This window comes from Lagopus muta, chromosome 1, assembly GCF_023343835.1.
Source record: "Lagopus muta isolate bLagMut1 chromosome 1, bLagMut1 primary, whole genome shotgun sequence".
Lineage (NCBI taxonomy): Eukaryota > Metazoa > Chordata > Aves > Galliformes > Phasianidae > Lagopus > Lagopus muta.
In genome coordinates this window covers 164,019,228-164,042,122 of record NC_064433.1, presented here as the reverse complement: position 1 = coordinate 164,042,122, position 22,895 = coordinate 164,019,228, and the positions used below count along the sequence as shown (strand labels likewise).

At 37.5% G+C, this 22,895-nt stretch overlaps 1 protein-coding gene across 2 annotated transcripts in view; it reads right to left on the bottom strand.

The window, feature by feature from the left end:
• NAA16 (N-alpha-acetyltransferase 16, NatA auxiliary subunit) overlaps positions 1-22,895 on the bottom strand; it is a 65,511-nt gene that overhangs the window by 18,118 nt on the left and 24,498 nt on the right. For both annotated transcript variants that reach the window (XM_048932738.1, XM_048932749.1), the window contains exons 6-9: positions 19,796-19,949; positions 18,610-18,729; positions 16,187-16,282; positions 12,739-12,845 (exon numbers count right to left, since the gene is read on the bottom strand). In XM_048932738.1, coding sequence (XP_048788695.1) covers positions 12,739-12,845; positions 16,187-16,282; positions 18,610-18,729; positions 19,796-19,949 — 477 coding nt within the window. The remainder of the gene's footprint in view (positions 1-12,738; positions 12,846-16,186; positions 16,283-18,609; positions 18,730-19,795; positions 19,950-22,895) is intronic.

Below are 22,895 nucleotides of genomic sequence, written 5' to 3'. Positions count from 1 at the left end.
AGCAATACTCTAAATTCTCGTGGGAAATGGAGGAACAATAGAGAGAAACTACATCAAAACTTCCAAGTCTTTCTACAATGAGATAAAGTGTTTATAGCATGCAGAAACAGTATCAGTGTACCTTGAAAAATATTTCAGAAAATTAGTACCTATTAAGTTTAGGCAAAAACAGAAAGCAGCTGCTAACAAAGGCTTTGGATGACTGCTTTTTGAACAGGCCTTGTGGCTGGTCTGTGGTGTGCAAATAAAAGCTGAGCTAAACCACCTCGTTCTTGAGTTGTCTCTTTTATCAGTCCATCTTTGAGATGGTGGTGATTATTTACACATGTAAACAAAAACCAGTCAAAACGATGGAGCTGAAAACTGAGGAGTTTAACCACAAAATAATGAAAGGGAATACAGTGAAGCGTGGTTTGTAGCTTTTATTTTGACGCTATGTACCATTCTGAACAGAAGAACATCTTCTAAAGTGACATTTCTTGAAAATTCATTTCTAAACTCCATTTGCTCACAGCAGCATATTCATGGCCTGAATGAAAATCGTTACTTGATTTGTGATGGACAGAAGAGACATACAGATTGGAAGGAACATGCATCCTCTCCTGTAAGTTCCTAAAGGTAATTGAAAGGAGAATCCTGGGTTTAAAGCCAGCCAGACTGTACCCAAAAGGTAAATTCCCAACCCAGAGTCTCCCCTCTACAGATACATAGTCATAGATCTGAACATTCAGGCCTCCAAAATATTGAAGAATGAAAATACTTCAAAGCAGCAGATGATACCCAGCACAGACACATCATGTGAGTAATAGTATTTCAGTCCAAGGGATGCTGAACATACCTTACTGGAGAGATATACTGGAGAGTGAATACTGTGATTCTGTGATACTGGAGTGATACACAGAGATTAAAGAAGCGTCAAATAAAGAAGCTACTAATCAACTCAAAAAACAACAAAGAACTCAATTAACAAAACAGAACAGGTCCACAGACAAAAAACCAAAGGTTTTGGTAAAGCTAACAAAGACAAGAAGCATCTTCATCTATAGCCAAGAAGTGGTTGGCATGAACTGAGATGTGCTTTTCATCGAGGCAGCAAAGAACAGAGCATGCCAAATATGAGCCAGCTGGCACACAGGCACTGTACAAAAGGTCTGACTTCAGGCTCTTATGGTGTATCCATACAGGAAGATGTACATAGGCAGCTACTTGAATAAGAAATTCCATTTCCTGTGGCTTACTACTATAAATTCATCTAAAGGAATATCCAAGATGAGAGCATGTATAAGTTCACAGAGAAACCAAAAAATGATTTCAGCAAGAGCCACAGTGCTTGATTTTTTTTTTTTAATACCTTCTATAAAAGCAGTAAAGAATCCACATTTACCAGTGCAAAAAGGAAAGGTATGGGGTATGCACATAAATGAGCATCTCCAGTTACATCCAAGGCAGCTACACACTGACTGCACTACTTGCAACCAACTTGCTTTGACTCTCTTGAAAAGTTTCTGTTCCATACCTTGTTACATATAAAATTGACAAGCTCCTTTGAAGCTGAGGAACAGTAACTGGTATAAGATCAGTTTCACATTAAACAAAAACTTGAAGATGACTATACGAGGGGGAGCCATGAATTTAAAGTGCCTCAAATCTAAGAGAATAAAAATTAAAACTAAATGTAAGGATTTGCTTTAAAGCAACACTCTTTGAATACCTTTCTTACACTGTCACGGCATCTGAATAACAGTGCTGCTGTTAAGGTACCTTTTGGAATGGAAAAATGCAGGACTCAGCAGCACTTGAAAATGAACTCATAAATTCCATATTGCCGGGAAAATTCTGTAACAACTGAGTCTTTTTCATTAAAACTTCTATTTGTTAACAAAATCAAACATGAGGTGGGGTGGCCAGCAGGGACAGGGAGGTGATTGTGCCCCTCTACTCTGCTCTTGTGAGGCCCCACCTGGAATACTGCGTCCAGGTCTGGAACCCCCAGTACAAGAAAGACAGAGAGCTGTTGGAGAGGGTCCAGAGGAGAGCCACAAAGATGAGCAGGGGACTGGAGCACCTCCCCTACAAAGACAGGCTGAGGGAGCTGGGCTTGTTCAGCCTGGAGAGAAGAAGGCTGCAGAGTGACCTCATTGCAGCCTTTCAGTACCTAAAGGGAGCCTACAGACAGGAAGGGAATCAACGCTTTGAAAGGGTAGATAACAGCAGGACAAGGGGAAATGGTTTTAAGTTAAGAGAGGGAAGATTTAGGTTGGATGACAGGGGGAAGTTCTTCACAGAGAGAGTGGTGAGGTGCTGGAACAGGCTGCCCAGAGAGGTTGTGGATGCCCCATCCCTGGAGGCGTTCAAGGCCAGGTTGGATGGGGCCCTGGGCAGCCTGGTCTAGTATTAAATGGGGAGGTTGGTGGCCCTGCATGTGGCAGGGGGGTTGGAGACTCACGATCCTTGAGGTCCCTTCCAACCCTGGCCATTCTGTGATTCTGTGATGACTAGGTTATTTACATTGTTTCAAATTCAACTGCACATCTAGCTATTATTATTTATAGTTTAACTTGCCTCAAAAATCTCGTACTAACTTCAAAGAAAATTATCCAACATGAACAGGTTTAAGAATACTCATGCTCACTAAAATGGGAGCATCCTATTCTGGCACTACCTGAAACAGTTTATTTCCTCTCCTCTCCATTTATTTTAAAATTTCCCTTATTTAGCATATACTGATACTGCAGAAGTAATGTCTTCCACTATGAACGTATCAGATATTAACCAGATTCTGAGCGAGTCCACATACCAGATTTCGACTCCTATAATTTTAACTCAGCCATCTTACTTTTCTATCTACAGTTAAACTGGCAGTCAGCAGAAACATGGAAGTATTCCTTGGTTGACTGGACCTTCATCACAGAGTTACTTCATCTTAAAATGTAGAGAGATTCAGAGCAAAACTAACATTTTTCTTACACAAACCACCAATAGTTCAGAGGGCAACTACAAAAATGGTTGCAACTCGTTTAACTCCTTTAGCTCGCTATATCAAGGAGGGAAGGTGCTCTTTCTTGTAAGAGGTAAAGAAAAATCTTTAGATTTTTCTAAACACTGTTGTTTCTGATGTTTCTTCCAGCCACACATTCTCTCATCCAGTATTTCCTCACAGTCTCCATGTTTCAAGCTGCCCTGAAAAAGGGCACATGTGCTCTAATGTCGGGCTTCAGTGGAATCAATGCACCTGCAACACAATTGAAGCAAACCTTGATGTTGACTAATTGAAGACCTTTACTCTTGGGATTTCTATCTTGTGGATATAGAAATCAATGTGTGTGGAGAACTAAGGAGCACTTGTGAATAAAGCTCAAGTACAAAGAGAATGACTGCTGTGGGGAAGGGGGGGTGTTAGTACTTCGAAATCTCCTGTGAGGAACAGTAAGGAATAAGGCTGTTTGTAGTTATTTGTGATACAGACAGTAGTTTACAGAGTATGAAAGCAGCTACATCTCATGTCTTCTCACACTCTTAAGGTAATTAGCTTCCAGCAGAACAGTTCTGTCAAGGGCCACAGCTACAATAGCCATGAATAGTAGCTTAGCATGAAAAACAGAACTCAATCTGTTGTGGGCACTCCTAAACACAAATTTTTGTTTCTTGACTATGCAAGAGACTACAGCTTCATCTCAATACAGCACACACCGTGTCAACTGTGTAAGTTGACAGGCACTCAAATCAGCATATGTAGTTTAAATTATTTAAAAACTAAAAGCCTGACAGATAAAAGTTTAATAAGACTCCACAGTATATAGCAGGCTTTTGAAAATAAAAGTCTAGGGTAATAGAAAACTTGATAATTGACCACTTAGCTTAAACTTTTCTTTTAAAACTTCAGAAACTGAAGCACCAGACAGAGTAAAAAACTGTAAAAGTACTTACAGTATAAAACAGCCTTGCAACTGAACAGCAGGTCTGCTACACCAGCAAAAAGAATAAGACATCCATACCAAAATACTTAACATACATGCTGTACTGAAACGTTCTTCTTGTAAATGTCCCATGGTTCCTTCAAATTTCTCACTCGCATATCAGTTCTTCAAAAGCTTATTGCAAAAAACCTTACAAATCCTGAAAACACAACTCAATACTACTCCAAAAATATCAGCCATCCACAAAAATCCCATCTTATTCACATTTAAAGACGTGCTTTATTTGTATATTCCAAAGTTCTAGTGGAAAACAGAGTACCCTGGTTAGAGGGGGGAAAAACCCACAGAGGCACAAGTTTCTTTATGTAGAATGGTGCTGCCCTTTCATTATAGTCTTCTGTCTGCCATGCCTATAACTGACTCTTTTTATTCAGTTATCTACAGTTCCCATCATTTTTAACCATTGACTAAGTAATAGAGACAACAAATTCACTTTGATATGCAAGTTACCTTTATGGTGTACTTATCAATCAGTGATACAGAAATTCAGTATTTTGTGGCAAGATCAAGAAAAATCAAATGAATAAATAATTTCCAGAAGCAGCACAAGTATGTTTTAAATGATATTCTTCTGAAGTAAAATGAACTATCTTTTCTAGAAATAAGTACAGTTCCTCAAAGCTTGCTATCAACAACAGCCCTGCTATACAGAAACATCTCCCTCAAAGCACGTGAACTTCATTTATTTTAACCATGCAATAGGATCTTTCAAACGGGAATAGTTTATTTTCACATCTTTGATCCAACCATCCTAGAGAGATTGACACTGCAGAAATGGTTCGATTGCTTAGAAACATAAAGCTAAATAGTAAAAACAAAGAAAAACAAACATGAGAACAAATTGAAATAAACTGCTGCTTCCACAAACACCTGAGCAGTTCCTTCAACAAAAACAAACAAACAAACAAACAAAACACAATTAAAGGACCTGGGCAGAATGAACAAGTGGGAATAGGAACCACTCTGTCCCTAAGTCTGGGTCCTTACATGAATCAAATCCCTCAGCAGCAGTATCTGCTGGAGTCACAAAAGCTCCATGCTTGTTACTCTCTCTGTCAGCATACAGAGCATGCAGTGATCACAGTATTTTCTAGGGTAGAGCTCACATTAATTAAAAAACCAAGATGAAGACGACAAAGTCTGGGAGTTGTGTTACCACCTTCTCAAAGAACAGGTTGGTTTAGGGTAAAAGACAGTTTTCTCTTTAACTGCATATCATTGCATACTGTACTACAAAGTACTGCATAACTTCTGTAAGTAAATGCCATTGCCGCTGTAGAAAGCAAAAGTTACTTAGCACAGTGAGTATGAGTTAGAGATAAAAGTCAAAGGCACTGGACACTCAAGTCCACTCATCTCCATAACACAGAATCTAATTTAACTGCTGAAAGCTTAGGATATGGTATTTGTCAAGCCTTGCAGAGAACTGCTCCACTGAGCATCCCAACAGCTGTTGAGTATTAACACAATTAGCACACCACACAATGATCCATTGCAATACTGTACCAATCATTCCTGCTGTTTACATTACAAACACCAGCAGGTTTGCCCAAGCAAATTGTCTTCATCTGCAGGCAACTCACAGTAAGCATGAGCTATTTGACCTGGGAAACAATTCCTGGGATAATTATGACTCAGGGCCAAAAAGATGATCAAAGAGCTGGAGTACCTCTCCTATGAAGAAAGGTTGAGGCACTTAGGCCTGTTTAGCTTGGAGAAAAGAAAGTTACGAGGAGACCTCACTGTGGTCTTCCAGTACTTGAAAGGCACAAGCAGGAAGAGACCAATTTTTTTACACACTCTCATAGTGACTGAACAAGGAGGGGATGGCTTTAAACTGAAACAGATGAGATCTTGGTGGAAGAAAGGATCAGGTTGCCCAGAGAAGCTATGAAAGTGTACAAAGCCAGGTTGGATGGGACCCTGAGCTGGCTGATCTAGTGGGGGTCAATCCTACCCATGGCAGAGGGGTTGGAGCTAGATATCTTTAATCTAAACCATTATATGATATGATTTTAATGACTTCACTGGAATTTTACTGGCATCTCTCCTCCACTTTTCCTTCAATACAATGAGAGCAAATTCAGCATCGGTGAACAACTCCATCAACAAAGCAGCTAATTGACTGATTTCTAACAAGTACAGAACATCTTTATACAGCTCTTTATCTAAAAGAACAGGAAGATAATCACTGATAAAACATCAAATGCACAATTGTTACACTGTCTGTTAGAATGTGCACTGTGGAAAATCACAGAAATAAAATGGGATGCTATATATGCCATTTTGAGGATTCCAAAATCCAGAATGATGAATGGAGGACTGTACTGAAACAACGAGGAGGTTCCTTTCTATCAATAGCACCCTCAGCCTAGCCAGATCACACACTTGAATAAGCAACCTACTCTTCTGTAAAGTGCCTACCCTGCAGCAGTAGTTACAGATGCTTCACGTGCCATGTGGCAAACCATGCATGTTCTCACATTTAACCTAACACTAATGCAAACCTGCAGCTATTCACCTGTATTTGAAGTGAACCCATTTCTAAAAAAGCAGGTTCTGTGGAAAGTGCTTATTTAACTCTTCATGAATGATCTGAGAAAGGAGAAGCAAGAAACATTAGGAACTGACTGGGAGCTTTGCTGATGAACAGATATAAAACCACTAAGATTCCAAATCACAGCATGCCAATTGGTTACCTCAATGCTCCTGCCTACATGCATTCAAGGCACGCCCATCTTTCTTTTACACTTTTGCACTGTTTACTCTAAGATCTTAATGTTGCCAGGCTTGTATAAAAAGCATTAACCCCAGTACTGAAGTACAGTTCATGGAGTAGCTTGCACTCCAGCAAGTCAAAAGCTACAAGCTGATCTTAAACTTGAAGGTAAGACTCTGTACAGAAGTACTTACACAGAACCATTAAGGCTAGAGAGGACCTCTGCAGACCACCCAGTCCATCTCCTCCCTTTACAGAACAGGGCCAGCTGAAGTCAGTTACTCAGGGCTAGGTCCAGTCACATTCTGACTGTCACCAGGGACAAGGGACTCTCTCACTCTGTTCATTGACAGTTGTCATGTACCGGTGAGCTCAGAGCTACACCCAGCACTCCAGATGCACCTCATGAAGGGACTGAGCAGGATTGGCCTCCCTCAACATCGTGGTGCTTTTCCCCAGGCAGCTCAAGGTGCTGTTGGCCTTCTTTGTCACAGGGGCATGCCACTGGGTTACGTTCAGTTTGTTATCTGAACCTCCATGTCCTTTCCTGCAAAGCTGCTTTCCAGGGTGAATAACCACTTCAGTAATCTCTACTGAAACACATGTATAGGTGAACTACACTATTTTGATTAAACCAAATACTTGTGAAAAGATTAACTGAATGAAATAATGTAAAGAAACGTGTTATATCCTTTACTACGAACTACATAAAGAATTCTGTATATAGTTATAGTACTCCTGGAAATATTGGAGTAGCAAAAACACTCTCTGCCTTTAACATCCTTTGTTTAGACATCGCATCCAGTGATGCATCAGGCAAAAGGATTTGAAACAACAGTTCAAACAAAAAAATTCAATTAAGGATTTGATCAAGGCATTATTCAGCCCAAGGTGTACATAAGATGTAAGCACTATATCCTTAACTATATCCTTTCTTATTGCCTCATCATGATTGCATGCTTCAGAAATGTTTGCACTGACTCCAACGCATTAAAAAATATTTCATTAATCTCCACAGAGATTGTCAACAGATGTTCAGTGAGAAGCCAGAAACTAAATGCAAAAACACCTTTGGACCTGTTACAATCTAGGTAAGAAAAACGCTGTTTCTAAATCTCAGCATGCAAATTAAAGCATCTTCTTGACTTACAATATCTGAAGCATGATCCTAAGATGCACTTAATGTACATACTTAACCTAGTGACTTATTCCTTTCCATACTGAGTCATGTAGTAAAGATTCCAGTGTCATAACAAACAGGTTTCAAAGCGCCAGAGTTGGATGTGAAAAATCCAAGGCAACAACTTACCATCTCCTGAGATATATAAAAAAAATAAATCTCAGCCTAACACAGGTTTTGCATATTTCTATACTAGATTTGAGAAGCAATGGTACAATGCCTACGGATACAGGCACACAATTGACAGCAACGTGAACTGCCTCCTATGCTTCCTGGTCAGATGAGTTCTAAGTGGTAACATGGATGTCTTAGCTGGGTTTAGATGACAAAGCCACCATGCCTTTGAGCAATTTGAAGTCTGTGCTGCTGTGATCCCTGTCTTGATTCAACAACTCTGGCACACTGTTTGTGTATTCACCTGTAATATTTACTGTCCTTCACAAACCTAGCGAGAACACGCAGAAAAGTGATCGCACTAATGCAAAGGATTTGTTTGCAGATGGATTGAGCATGAAGCAGCTCAGTGAGCTGTGTACTGATGTGAAGAGAAAGAAAATTGCATGACCACAGGGGCAGTTGAGCAAGCAGCTGTAAAATGATGTTCTGTTACTTAGACAAGGTGGGTAACAACTATGAAGGTATACAAGGTATAGTTATTGACTTAAAGAAAACACAGCTTGACTGAATTTCTTCCATCTTCAATAACTTACAGTACTATTACTGTAAATAAGGCGACTAGCAGATAAAAACAAAAACCATCTACTGCACACTGAGACATCAAGATTTTACACTTCTGAAGCATATGAACTTATCTGAGGTGTGCCAAAATTGATGCAAGTTCCTACACTACAACAGTGTCATCACAGCCCACCCCCACCTTGATCCCTTAAAAAGTAAAACAATGATAACAACATAAACAAACCCACAAAAAACACTTTTTTCCCCTTCCTTTAAAGAAAAAAAAAAAAGCTTTGTAAACAACCGAATGGATGAAGTTTGGCTTCCTATGTTTTAACCTGCATACTCCAGGCTGTTCCTTAAAATTGTTACAGCCTGAAAAGACAGCAGCGTTTAGTACTGTGCTTTGAGCAGCCTGCTGAGTGCTAACTCATGACTTACTTTAGGAATTCATACTTACTGCCCTTCTAACAGAATAAGCATTCTTGAATCATACTTAATCACACTCTCTATAGAACAACTCAAAAAGAGTACAGCAGAAAGTACCAGGAAGGATTTGCCTCTGCTATGAAGAAAGATTGGGGGAAGGCTTGTTTAGCTTAGAGAAGAGAAAGCTCCAGGAAGACCTCATTGTGGCCTTCCAATATTTGAAGGGAGCATATAAACAAGACTGTTTACAAGGGTGGATAGCAATAGGGCAAGGGAGAAGGTTTTCAAATTAAGGAGGTTTAGGTTAGATACTAGGAGGAAGTTCTTCACTCAGAGGGTGGCATTCAAGGCCAGGCTGGATGTGGCTCTGGGCAGCCTGGTCCAGTGGTTGACAACTCTGCCCATAGCAGGGGGATTGAAATTAGATAATCTTTGAGGTTCTTTTCAACCGAGGCCATTCTATGATTTTATCAATCAATTCTCAGAACATGAATGTAGTGTTTGGGGAACTTGTAAATTAAAAATTACTCGAGTATTCTTGGATTTGGTTACTCGCTTGTTCAGCACTTACCTTTAAGCCTTCAGTTACTCAAAGAATCTTTGATCAATAAAAACTAAAATACTAAAACACCACTAATTGATCATCAGTCAAACGTTATAAAAGAACATTTGAACTTTAACTCTGTAAGCAGCCCCCCCAGAAAGTGGGAATTTCTACTGTTTTCTGATATTATTTCCACAACTGCCACAAATACAGCAAATCTGTTTTAGATCTTTATAACAACGTGTCTGTTGGAAACTAAAGCATAATTTCCAACCTTGGTATTTGTGGTCTAAGCAGAGTAAGTACAGAAGAGTTTCTAGAATTTCCTTGAGAAAGCTTCACTCTGATCCTGGTGCATCCTGGAGATCTGCAGCACAGTGTAGCTGCAGTACCTAAATTACTACTAAGTGCTAGCAGAATATAATCTGGTTTGAAATTGAAATATACCAGTAATCTTTATGTAAATCACTTAGTGTGAAGAACCACCTCCAGTCAATTAAATACCAAACAACATTTTCCTCAACAATTCAGCAAACATTTACTTTTCACATAACCACTTTTCCTCTATCCCCTACAAACAGGCAGAGAGAGATAGACATCGCATATCTAGAACCAGCCACTCTCTACATTTTAGATTCCTCACTCAGGTTTAAGATGTGTTAACGTCACAATGTTCAAAGATACAGAAATCTAATCCTCCTCCCAGCTGAGCAAATCAAGTTACATTTCTTCCCCCTTATTCATCTATATTATTGCAGGCTTTTAAACTCCTTTCCCACCTGTGACACTGGCACAATTTTGTCTGATACAACCTGAAGGCTTCTATTAGTCTAAGCATCACTTATTTTACCCTTTTTCCTGAAACCATGCTATGCGAAAGACTCTGGACATCCCTGGAGTTCATGAAAGAACCTTCTAGGCTTACATAGAAACTCTTCAATAAAATCATCTTATCTATATGGTCTCAGACTGCAATTGCAGATTAGAACTGCTTCTGAAAATCAGAGGACAAAATGTACATCTCCAACACTTTTAGAGAACTTATTTCCTAATTATCTATAAGGCACAACATGATCTTGAGTACAATTCTTTCAGTTTTCAGTGAAAAATATACGAATAACTTAAGTTAGAAACTAGCATTAAGCATCACCTTAGATAAGTTAGATACCAAAGTGCATTTTCCTAAAAAGCACACATTAGCTGTCACACTTTTCCTTCCCATAACCCCTGAACTTATTTGTTATTGCTAAATTATATATATATATGTATATGCTAAATTATATATATATATATATAAAAATTATTGCTAAAACTGTCAAACATGAAAATTTCTGTTTCAAACAGATTTCTGTTGTGTTACATGAATACTCAACCACGTGAAATGCAAAACAGACTCGTTTTGAGGAAGAGAAGCAATAGAAGGAGAAGGAGGATGTTTTTGCAGAAGACAGCACTGCACACAAATCTGAAAATATCTGTCAAATGTGAGGCTAAAATTAGTATTTAAAATCAAGCTCCTCAAGTCCTAATAGAGGACTTGATCCCAATCTTATGTGATCAGACCAGTGATCATACCGAAGATAACTAGCAAGAAAGCAACTACTCTGAGTGAATCTGTCCCCAGCCATGCTAGTAATCTTTTTACTCACAAAACAGGTGTCAAAATACCTTTCCAAGCACAATGAGACTGTATCTTTTACATACATCATTATCAGAGGTAAAACTTTCGCAGTACTTCTTTTCTTCTGTCTAGGTACTCAATGTGTTGACATTTTAAAAAATTCAATCCGGTTTCTAAAGTTTACATTGAAAGCATGCATTACCAGTATGCGTTGTGGAAAAAGTTTGTACTGCACAGCATGCCAGAATTCCTTAAGAATTATGTCAACTTACAGGAAAAAGGTACAGATAATATCGAGCTGTTAGAGCAGGTCCAGAGGAGGCCAGGAAGATGATCAGAGGGCTGGAGCACCTCTCCTACAAGACAGGCTGAGGGAGCTGGATTTGTTCAGCCTGGAGAAGACTGTGAGGAAACCTCATTGCAGCCTTCTAGTATTTAAAAGGGGGTTATAAAAAGGAAGAGAAAATACTATCTCAGATAGATAGTGATAGGACAAGGGGAAATGGTTTTAAGTTGAAGGAGGGAAGATTTAGGTTGGATATTGGGGGAAGTTCTTCACAGAGAAAATGGTGAGGTGCTGGCACAGGCTGCCCAGAGAGGTTGTGGATGCTCTCTCCCTGGAGGTGCTCAAGGCCAGGTTGCATGGGGCCCTGGGCAGCCTGGTCTAGTACCAAATCTGGAGGTCAGTGGCCCTGCATGTAGCAGAGGGGCTGGAACTTGATGATCCTTGGAGTTCCTTCCAACCCAAGCTGTTCTATAATTCTATGAATAATTCTATGAATATTCTCAAAACAGAAGCATTTTGAAAATGATAGGAGATTCTCAAAGTCAAGAATAGCCAAAGCTGGTTGATAAGCATCATATATTGAAGTTTTTCTTCCAGCTATAAAAGCTGTTCCCAACTGGAATACCAAGTGTTCTTATTGCCTGTAGCAAAAACTGAACATCTGAATCAATTTTTTCATTTGCTGCACATTTCATTAACCTTAATTTGAAGCACTTACTGCACCTTTTGAAAGCTTGGAAGAAATAACTCAGTCTGAAATAACAGCTCCAGTGTGATACAATTTTTCCAAATCTAGGAGAATTTAAAAGTGTAGAAATTGAACACTAAGATTATCCAGAGACTGAAATGGGAAACAAGCCTTTGTGGTAAATAGTAACAATTATGTATCGATGCAACTCAGAAATATATGTAGAATATTAGCCATCTGTATGATATTTTAAAATCATTACTTCTGGTGACATCATAAACCATAAGCTGAATGAATCCTGACACACTTGCAGAGTACACATATTTACTGGTTACCTTTGAGCTTCAAAAAATAAAAAATGAATAAAGATCAGTGCAACCTGCAACCAGGCTTCAAGTATTTTCAAATCAATTATCAACAGAAGTAAAAATCTTGTCACAGATGAAGTATCACCCAATGATGATTCACATATGACAAAACAGCAACATTAGGGAGAAAAGTGTTCAGCAGAGGTTGTTTGCAAGAAATAGTAAAATCTAAAAACAAACATTTAGATTAACTTTTAGCAATTCAATACGGAAGACTTCATTAAAGCAAAGTAAGTACTAAACTTTACCTTTTCTGGATTGTAATATAAAGATTTCAAAGTGGTAAACAAGGGTGGGCAGCCTTTACTGAAGTTAACCCTCAGGAACTTATCCAATAGTTCTCTAAATTTTTCACCTAGAAACAAAAGTGTATTTGGTTATATGTCAGTGATTGCAAGTGTTATATAAATATTAGCACTACTCCGTGTACAGTTCTGGATAATAGAGCAACTGAAAAGCTGTAGTTAAGGGTTTTTATCTTTTAATTAAGAATGAGGTGCAAATATGCTCTGGATTAATTAAAATTAAAAAAACAGAAAGGAAAGTGCTTAACTTGCTAGCATTTAGGAGACCGATGACTAGAAGACATGGTAACAGTCTTCAAATCTGTAACAGCTGTTAAAAAGGGAAGGTATTAAAAGTTTTAATACTGCACATAACAAGGGCATTCAAATAAACACTGGAAAAAACATAGTGGTAAGAGTAACTAAGCACTGGAATAAATTACCTTGGAGATCTTGTAAAAGCTTCATCACTAACTTTTTATGATTGAATTACACGAATGTGAGTTAGCAATAGCACAAAAATTATCCTGCACTGAGGAAGAAGGATGGATAAAATGAGTTCTGCACCTCTCTTCCAGTCTTTTTTTAATAAGTAGGACACAACTTCAAATACAATGATTGTTTCTGGAATCAGAAACAGGACATGTATTCAGAAGCACCGTATCCACAACACTTAGTAAACTTAATGAACTTTTTACATTTTCAGGTTAATAAAAGTTGTAGTACTTGCAGTTTCATGTTCCTGAGAAATGCTGTTTGTGAAACAAAGCTAGACTTCAAAGAGAAGGCATCCAATGAAAAATAAAAATACAGCTGCTCTTCATGTCTGTATCCCTATGGAAAACAATGATTGTTTCCAATTGTTTCAATTCATTGTTTTTTGCTTCACTTTGCTTTGAATAGAGATGAGGCTGTTACACTTCACTGATTACTGTTGTGGACTTCTCAATCTTTAAACATAATGCTAACACATGCTCATAAGACTGTTGAAATAAGCCTCAATTCATTAAGAACATAACAAAATTTGATTAACACATGGCTTTAAATATCCAGGAAAAAAAGGCCCTACTGCTCTGCATGCAACATTTCTAATGTACTTCTACCAATTCTAAACTGTCCTCAACTTGTTATTGGCAACGTTACTGACACGAAGTTATAATAGAAGCTCTTTAGTAAAACAAACTGCTAAATAAAGGAGCTTCTACCTGTGGATGAGGGATCCATAACTTGACCATAAGCCCAGGCTTTATGACAGGTGGTTTAATTGAAAAGTTTTCTCACTCTACAAGGAACTGCTCATTGGCAACCAACCAACCAGACAAAACACTTCATTCTTAATTTCTTCTGTTGCAATATTCTTGATGGAATTGTAACTTAGAACCTAACAAAGCGAGGTTCAAGTTTCCATTAAGAATGTGGGTGGGTTTGGGTTTTTTTTGTATAGAAAACAGAACAGCCTTGAAAAAGAATAAGAAACATTAAAAAAAAAAGATGCACCCTACCTACAACATAAAGTTCAGCATTCACTCTTCAACTGATACACAAAAGAGACTTGACAGACAGACAGAGACAGAACAGTGAATCTATAGCAATTAAACAGATCTAAAACTGGATTGCCAGACTCCATTTCCCCATCTTTGACTGCCCCCAAGCTCCCAGAAGGGGGTTTCCAGCAGAATCAAGGATGTGATTTGCACCAATTACAAGGTTATTGCGATGGGATGCAAGGTAAGCATCTGGTCACTAAACACACAGGGACAGCAACTTCAACCAAATATTTTCCTCTCTTTGAAATTTGAAAGCACATTTCCACAGAAGTTTGTCTCTACATCTTAACATTTTCATTATTAACTTCAGCCAACAACATTTCTTATCTGCTCAATTTACAACACGAGGCATTTGGAACAGAAATGCAGACCTATCAGGTGATTTTCTGCAGGCTCAAAAACAGCCTTATTCAATCTGACCAAAGCAGACCTAAAGGATCGACAGAGAAGCTTTAAATCAGGGAATTCTTATTTATTATGAAAACCACAGAGTCAAATTAACTGAGAGATTTCTCTCAAATTTAGTTTAATTGTAAAATTAGATTTAATTGTTAATTATTTGGCTTTTGAAACAGCAGGAACAACTGATGTCTATAACAAAACTCATTTCTACTTGAATGAACACCAGCTGTAAAACCACAATGTCCAATGAAAGAGTAACCCAGAACAAAACATACAGTGAAGAAGTCAACACAAAGCACACTACTAATAAAGATATGGAAAATCATTTTGAAAGATACTAATCATTTGCTATGAATTGGTGTAAACAACTGGGTAACAAAAGAAAAAATTCTGTCATGTGGCTTTTTAATAAAATCTAGCTTAACTGTCATGACATTTTGCCTTTGTAGCTTCAAGAAATGTAAGATATCTGGGATTAACTGAGGCACAAGGTGTTAATTTCAGGGCTAACCTCTCATGAAGTGCCTTGTGCTTTCATACAAGAATGGTGTATGCACATTTAGACTCCTAAGCAGACAAGTGTACTAGTAATGTTTGGCAGTATTTAAAGGTACAGTGTATGCAATGCTCAGTAAATGAATGAAACCAAAAGCAAACCTTAGTTTCCTTCCTCCTCTCTTGGAACAATACAGTTTTGTGTTGTTTTTGTTTTTTCTTTCAACTATATTCCTTGCAGAGCTGAGGGTAGTTGGAGCTTTATTTCAATACAACTTGTAAAAGGATAGAATCACTGAAAAGAACTTTGTTATAAAACTAAAAATACAACAACCCATTACGAAACACTGCACATCTGCTTTTTGTTCCTGTTCTTAAATTACCAGCAACAAGTTGATAGATTTTGGATAAAAATGGCTCTAGACAAAAATGCTGCAAAAACACTGTCAGATTCACAAAAGTGACTTGGTGTTTTCTGGTACATTAACAGCATTAAAAAGGTCATGAAATTCATGCTTCTTGATTATAATATGCATCTTTTAGAACTGCTTTCTGTGGTTATAAATCAGAATGTAGGTTAGCCCACATGCCTGTGCATGTGTACAGAGACACAGAGCCCTGCCTCCAAGTGCAGCAAACTCCTTGCCTTTTATTTGATGCTCTTTAAGTTGATGATGGAGAAAAGCAATATGCAATCATTCACAAAATAGCTGGACACTATTCTGTCCTGTAATTTCATCAATGAAAACAGCATTACATAGTTGGTACCACCATATTAGAGTGTGTGAACTTTTCCTATCAAATCCTAAAACGTAACAAATACTTTTGTATAATCCAGAAAAAAAAAAGCATTTGTCTAATTTGTGTACATGCAAAAGTAGCAATTAAATGCACATCTAACAGCCTACCAAAAATTAAGAGAAAAAAGCAAAAAAAAATTATTATGGAACAGATATGCAACGTGTTACCTGAAACAAAGTTTAAAGGTAATCTTCTAGGTGAAACTGCTCTGGGATGCCTTTTACTAACTTCTTCATAAATCTGAAGCCTCTCTTCTAAAGTGCCTATTATCAGTAAATACAATAGATATAAGTAACAGATCAAAATCTATTCTTCTAAAGGTTTAAAACGTTGAGAATTGTTAAGATTCAGTATATATTTTGGACTTTGAACCATTTTAAACATTTCAAGCTCTCTTTTTCCCCAACTAATCAAAAACACTGTGAAACAGTGCACTGAAATCACTGTCAGAAGTACCAGCATAATCACTGTAGGGGTAAACTGCAAAAAAAACCCCAAACAACCCAATTACCACTCATGTTCAATCACTGTGTACACTGTGCAGACCCATTCATACAGTATTTTGTTATTGATAGCTTCAAAACATGTTTTTCACTATGCATTCAGGAAAATACACTGTGCATGTTATTTGTATACCTCCAATTTAGAAACTATACAAGCATGTCCTCATCATAAAGTCCTTTGGTGGCAGCAAAATTAGAGCACAACACTGCCAGCACAGACACTGGGCACAACAAGTGTCAATACCTTAACATTTAAAATAACTTTATTTTTCTTAAAGATTTTCTTCCCACTCCTCCCCTTTCCCCCATAATATGCTTTGGAGCTCCAATGTGGTTAGAACTTTAAATTAATCTGGTTTTTGAAATGCCATTTTCATACAACTACGATCAATTTTGCTTCAATGTTTTTCAAATTCATCAAGCAACTTCAATAAAAATGAATGTTTTTCACATCAAGACTATGGCACAACAGATGTTTAATGAATATTTCCAGTTTCTTTTCTAAGAAAAACGATTTCTGTGGTCTCTGAGCTCTGATATTGGGGAAGGGGGGGAAAAAAATATATTACCCAGCGGCTCCAAGAGATGCGCAGTTCTAATAGCAACACTGAAGTAATGTTTGAATTGGAACTAAAGCATATAAAAAGCCTAATTGAAGTCACAAGTTGGAGCTCCAGAACTTACCATGGGGGAGGAAATAGTCCTAAGACCACCTAAAAAATAAAGTAGCATTATTAGTTTTATAAATTAGTGAAGTTTTATGCTATAACCAATTTTAATATGTCAAATAATCTACTGTATTGGTTACTCGTTAAAAACCATTCATATCAACATATTCTATCAAGCAGAATAATCAATTTTGGATGATTAATTTTGAAATATTAACAATTACCATCTTTTCACCTCTAGAAATACACTAGGAAAAACATTCAAAGGGCAATGGTAGTCTCTACATAAATGCAACAAATGTAATCATCTTCAATTCCCAATCACAAGCTGCAATTCCAGACATTATTAAACCCAAAACATAAAACTTTCTGGAAGCTGGAAATACAATGCAGATCTCATATCTACAAACAACATGCTTGTGGGCTTATGATTTATGATGTCATCAGAATTATTCCAATAAAACTTCCATTAATTAGTCAACAGTGAAATACAAGGAATGCATTCTAGTGTAAAAGTAGACACTTGGCAAAGTTATTATTGCAAAGTATTTATTATAGTATACATGATTGCAATATTGTGGGATTATTTTTTTTTTAAATCCAATTTAGGTCATTTCTTGAAAAGACAGACCAGCAGTAACATGAAATAGCCCTGGGAGCAGAAAAAAAAACCAAACAACAAACAAAACCAAAAGGCTTTGTCACATTTATCACTTCTTTTTCCAAAGAACAGTCAGCTTCTAACAAAACTTTCTTATTTTTAAGAGGATATCTGGATTAGAGGTTTACTAATTATTTCCCTATATGTCAAAGTGGTGCCACTCAAGTTTTACAATGATAATTTTACTTCCTGGAGTAATAAATAATACTCTGACAATCAGATTGATAAGAACAAATTGCAATTTGGTTTCCAAGCTCACGCTCAGAAAAGGTCCTTCAAATTCTGAAGTAATTCTGAAATTACTTTTCAGAAAGGGTGGTCAGGCACTGGAATGCACTGCCCAGGGAGGTGGTGGAGTCACCGAGCCTGGGGGTGTTCAAGGAACATCTGGATGGTGTGTTGAGGGACATGGTTTAGTGGGAGCTATTGGGAATAGGTGAACGGTTGGACTGGATGATCTTTTAGGTCTTTTCCAACCTTGGTGATTCTATGATTCTATGAAATGAGCATATTAAACCAATGGCAGCTTCAGGCTCCAAGAAGAAAAAGACTTGCTGCTGCTGATGTCATGCATACAAGTGTTTATTCATTTCTTAAACGTTCAATGGAAAGCAACTATATCAAATTTAAAATTAGACAGTAAATGTTCTTCTGCTGAGTAAAGCTTTTTGAACTCTATTTGCAATACATCACGCAGAAGGTTTTGAGTATGTCCTGGATTGTAGGTATTTTCATTGTACCAGTACATTTTAACTTACTAGGTTGCAGGGACTTTTCCAGGCCTTCATAATAATACCAGTTTTCTGCATTGCGCTCAATTAACTCTTTGTATACTTCACCAGCTTCTTTTAGTCTTCCCAACTTCAATAGCATTTCTCCTAAAAACAAAGCAGTAAAGAGCTATGAATTATGTGAGGAAAACACAGCGTGGCAGTGAAATCTACAAAACTAAGTGAAAGCAAATCAGGATTTATCATAGATACTGAAAAAAACATTTTACAGAGGCATTTACAGAAATGACAAGTGCTACTTGAAGTCGTCATACCTACAGCTCAACACAATTTGGAGCATTAAGCACTGGTGAAAAACAAGATTTGCATGTCTTTAACTACATATTTAAACCAGTTATTCAGTTTATTGCAAAGAAACAAAGAAACTTCCTTTCAGAACTGCATAATATCATGCTTAGTAATAAAAAAAATATGGAGAAAGTTTGTTTGGGCAGATGGTCATTGCTTGAAGACTAGCTGGCAATCAGTCTGCTTCTGGAAGTGCTGTGTAATTGCCTATGTACTTCCATTTTGTTAGTTGTTCTTCTTTTTTCCTTCATTTAAGTTAACTTGATCTAACCCATAAGTTTTCTCCACTTCTCTCTCCTGCCTGATGAAGGGGACTGCAAGGCATGGGAATGAGCAAGCAGCCAAAGAATACATGCTATTACACTACATAATTGTGCACATTCAGAACCCAGTACTTCAAACCCAGAGAACAACTATGGGTGGTTTTAATTAAAAAAGTCAACTTCAGTATTCACTGAAGGCAGGGAATACAAAATAAATGCATTGGAAGGCTCACAAAGGAAACATTTTGTTATTTCAGTTCCAAAAAAAAAAGAAAATCAGTGTTTGTACTACAAACAATATTCTTCATTGGAGTAAAACTGGATTATAACAGCTTTGATTAACAAAGCCACTTATGCAAACACTAATACCACCACCTTCAAGATCTTTGTTCCACTGTCAACCCAAATTAAGCTACCTGTATCCACTTGGTTTTCCATAGGGAAAACTACCGAGCACAGCACTGTAGATCCTGTTTTAACAGTTTCCCAATATTAATTGCTCAAAATTAAAGATTTCACATTTATTCTTTGAACACATTACCATATCTGAAAGCTGGTAGCAAAAGTTTAGAACAAAACTGACTGAGACAAGAACAACTTACCTTTGATTTCTTCTACTATTAGTTTATCACATATTTGCTTTTCGTATGTCTCTATATGTTCCAGAGACTCCTGAAACAGATCTGCCTCTCTCATCACTTGATTTTGATATAAAATCAGTTCACTATATTCATAATCTATTTTATTTGGAGGAATCTAGGGAAAAAAAAGCAATCGATCAGTTACCACATGCCATCTGCCTGTATCTCAACTATATGCAATGTTACAGAACACACAATTCAGAGACAACACAATGTATCATGTCTATATACACCCTCCCAGGCATTCAGAAATGTGAAAATCTCTATATTCACAAACAAATTAAGCACATTCAGGATACCCACTGTTGTTATTTCTCTACTTCACTTTTCTCTACCACTGTGGCCAGGCCAATAAAAACAGAATTCTTGCATTCCCTCAGAGGAAGGTCTCAGCAATCTCGCTCCTTTTGAAGGACTCAGGTACAGCACAGTAATTTTGACCTAAGCTCTGCAGCAGGTTCCTTAGATTTCACAATACTGCATTTCAATATAACGCAAATTCTGGAATGAATTATTTCCAAAGAACAAGGAACCACTCAAACATTGGCCTCAGATTGAAAAACTTGCAGTTTTTTCATGTAAGAAACCTGAACTATTCTTTTCTAGCTAAACACTCTGTACTACACTTGAATTCCATTGAAAGTAACAGTTCACAAGCAATGCAGTGTCTTCAAACAACAGCTAATTCTTTTGAGGCCTGCATACATATAGTAAAACTAGTGTGCCACCCACTTCCCACTAATGCATCAGCCACTGAAAAAGGATGACACATTCAAAAGTATTTCCTTCTCCCTTAAATACATTCAGGCAGTCATAAGTCTTCCTAGAGTCGTGATAATTTCATTACAAATGGTCTTTGCTAATATGCACAGAAGTTGTAAATTGCAAGGATTTCAGAGAGCAAACATAGAAGCAATGGACAAGGCCCAGCACACCTTCACAGCAGTTCATTATTATTATGAAATCGAAGAAGAAAAGGCAATCACAGTCTACATGTAGGAGATTTTGTTACTTTTTGTTCCACTGTAGTAAAAATAGACAAACAGCAGCTCAGCTTGAAAAACTGTTACCAATTTTCTTTCCTGTGACACCATATATTCTGTTTATTCCTCAGCAAACAAGACTTCTCAGTCACATTGGTCACCAAATGCTTTACAATTACTGTTCCCTGAGTAGGACTTTTCTACCAACTTCATTGAAAAAACAAAGAATTTACTAAACAACAATAAACAAAAGACATTTAGCTGGTTGAAATTAGTGTTCATATTAAAAGAATATTGTCCTCAACTCTTCCTTCCAGCTCTTCTGAGTACGATCCAGATTTGAGATTTAACATTGCTGCTTACATATTCCTTGAAAAAGCAGCCCAGAGGAAAATTTATAGTATGGTATATATTTAAGAAGGAAGGACAGCATAAGTAAATACAGTGTTGTAAAGAAGCACGTATCTGACCATGAACATCAGGTTTGGGGCTGAAAGTAGCAGCATTCTTTTATTTATTTATAACTATTGACATATAGCAAAAGATGACTAATGGAACAAAGGTGATTGGCCTTGCCTTGCACCCACTAGAGTCAGCAGCTAGCAAGAATCCTATTCTTTTCTTATATTTCCTCCATCTGCATTTCCATTTCTGCTTCTACTTTTGCTCATTTTTTACCCCTATTAAACATCAACAAAAACAGCATTACCTGGAGAGCATTATCTACTTGTCAAAACAGCCACACACAATAAGCATTCACACGGGCTTTTCTGGTTATCAGCACTGCAACACCACAGAACTGAAGAACTGCAGAGCATCCGTTCTTTTTCCTTCACTTCCTTTATAAAAATACTGTCCCTCCAATTCAATACACTTATGTTTAAGTTACTCAGGTAGCACAGTTTTCTGGCACATTATCAATCATCTTTAAATGGCCTTTAAAATAAAGAGAGATGACCCCAACAACCTTAAAAAAAAATATAGGGTAGATTTAGAGTAGATATTAGGAAGAAATTCTTGACTGTGAAGGTGGTGAGACACTGGAACAGGTTGCCCAGAGAGACTGAAGATGCTCCCACCTGAAAGCATTCAAGGCCAGGCTGGATGGGGCTTTGAGCAACCTGGTGTAGAGGGAGGTGTCCCTGCCTACAGCAGGGGGTTGGAGCTGGATGATCTTAAAGGTCCCTTCCAACCCAAACCATTCTAATGTGCTGTGATATCAAAGATGAGAAGTAGATATCAATTAAACTTTCTCTGTCCTGGCTTGGCAGGACTAATAGAAAAGAAATTGTGAAACAACAAAGAATCACTGACTTCCTTCCTTCTCAAATATAGGACAAATCCACTGGAAACTTACTGTGCTTTCTGTCTCCCAGAGCAATTACAGATAAGATTTCAAAATTCTCTCTAAAAAGAAACCTTTCTGAAAATCTATCAGGTTAAAGACTGCTTAAACATGCAATTCATCGGAAGACAAACAGCTTAAGACCTCAGTGCTTAATCTGAACAATAGACTGTCCCAACTGATTCTATAAAAAGTTCCTCCTCATACACACTCCATTGCTATTGCCAAACAACACATCTTTATTCTTCCCTCCACCCAGGAAAATTACGAGCCTTGCTGTATATGAGATGCTCAACTTTCTCTGGAGCTCAATTCTGCTCTTTCAAGAGAAAATTCTTCCTCTCCTCAAGAGCAACAATAAAAAAAAAAAATCTGTTTTACAACTGCAGCCACCCTACCACAACTGTCACTGAAAGAATGTGACAAGATGCAGCCAAAACATACCTAAGAACAAACCCCCAGAACTCCAGAGGTTTTCTGTCCATATCTGTAATTGTGGGCCTGATGCAGAAATTAGGAATAAAATAAAAATGAAGAGTATAAATTCTGCTCTGGAAAGGAAAAATGGGAAATGTAACAGTAAAACAAATTGCATAATTGTTTTAAACTTTGGTTCCTGAAGTTCAGATTTCAAAGCAACTCTTAAACCATTCATTTAATTTGTACAGCACAGACTCTTGTATTTCCTGTAGCGATCTCTGCACTCCACCTCATCACCTGTTTTTGGCTGAAA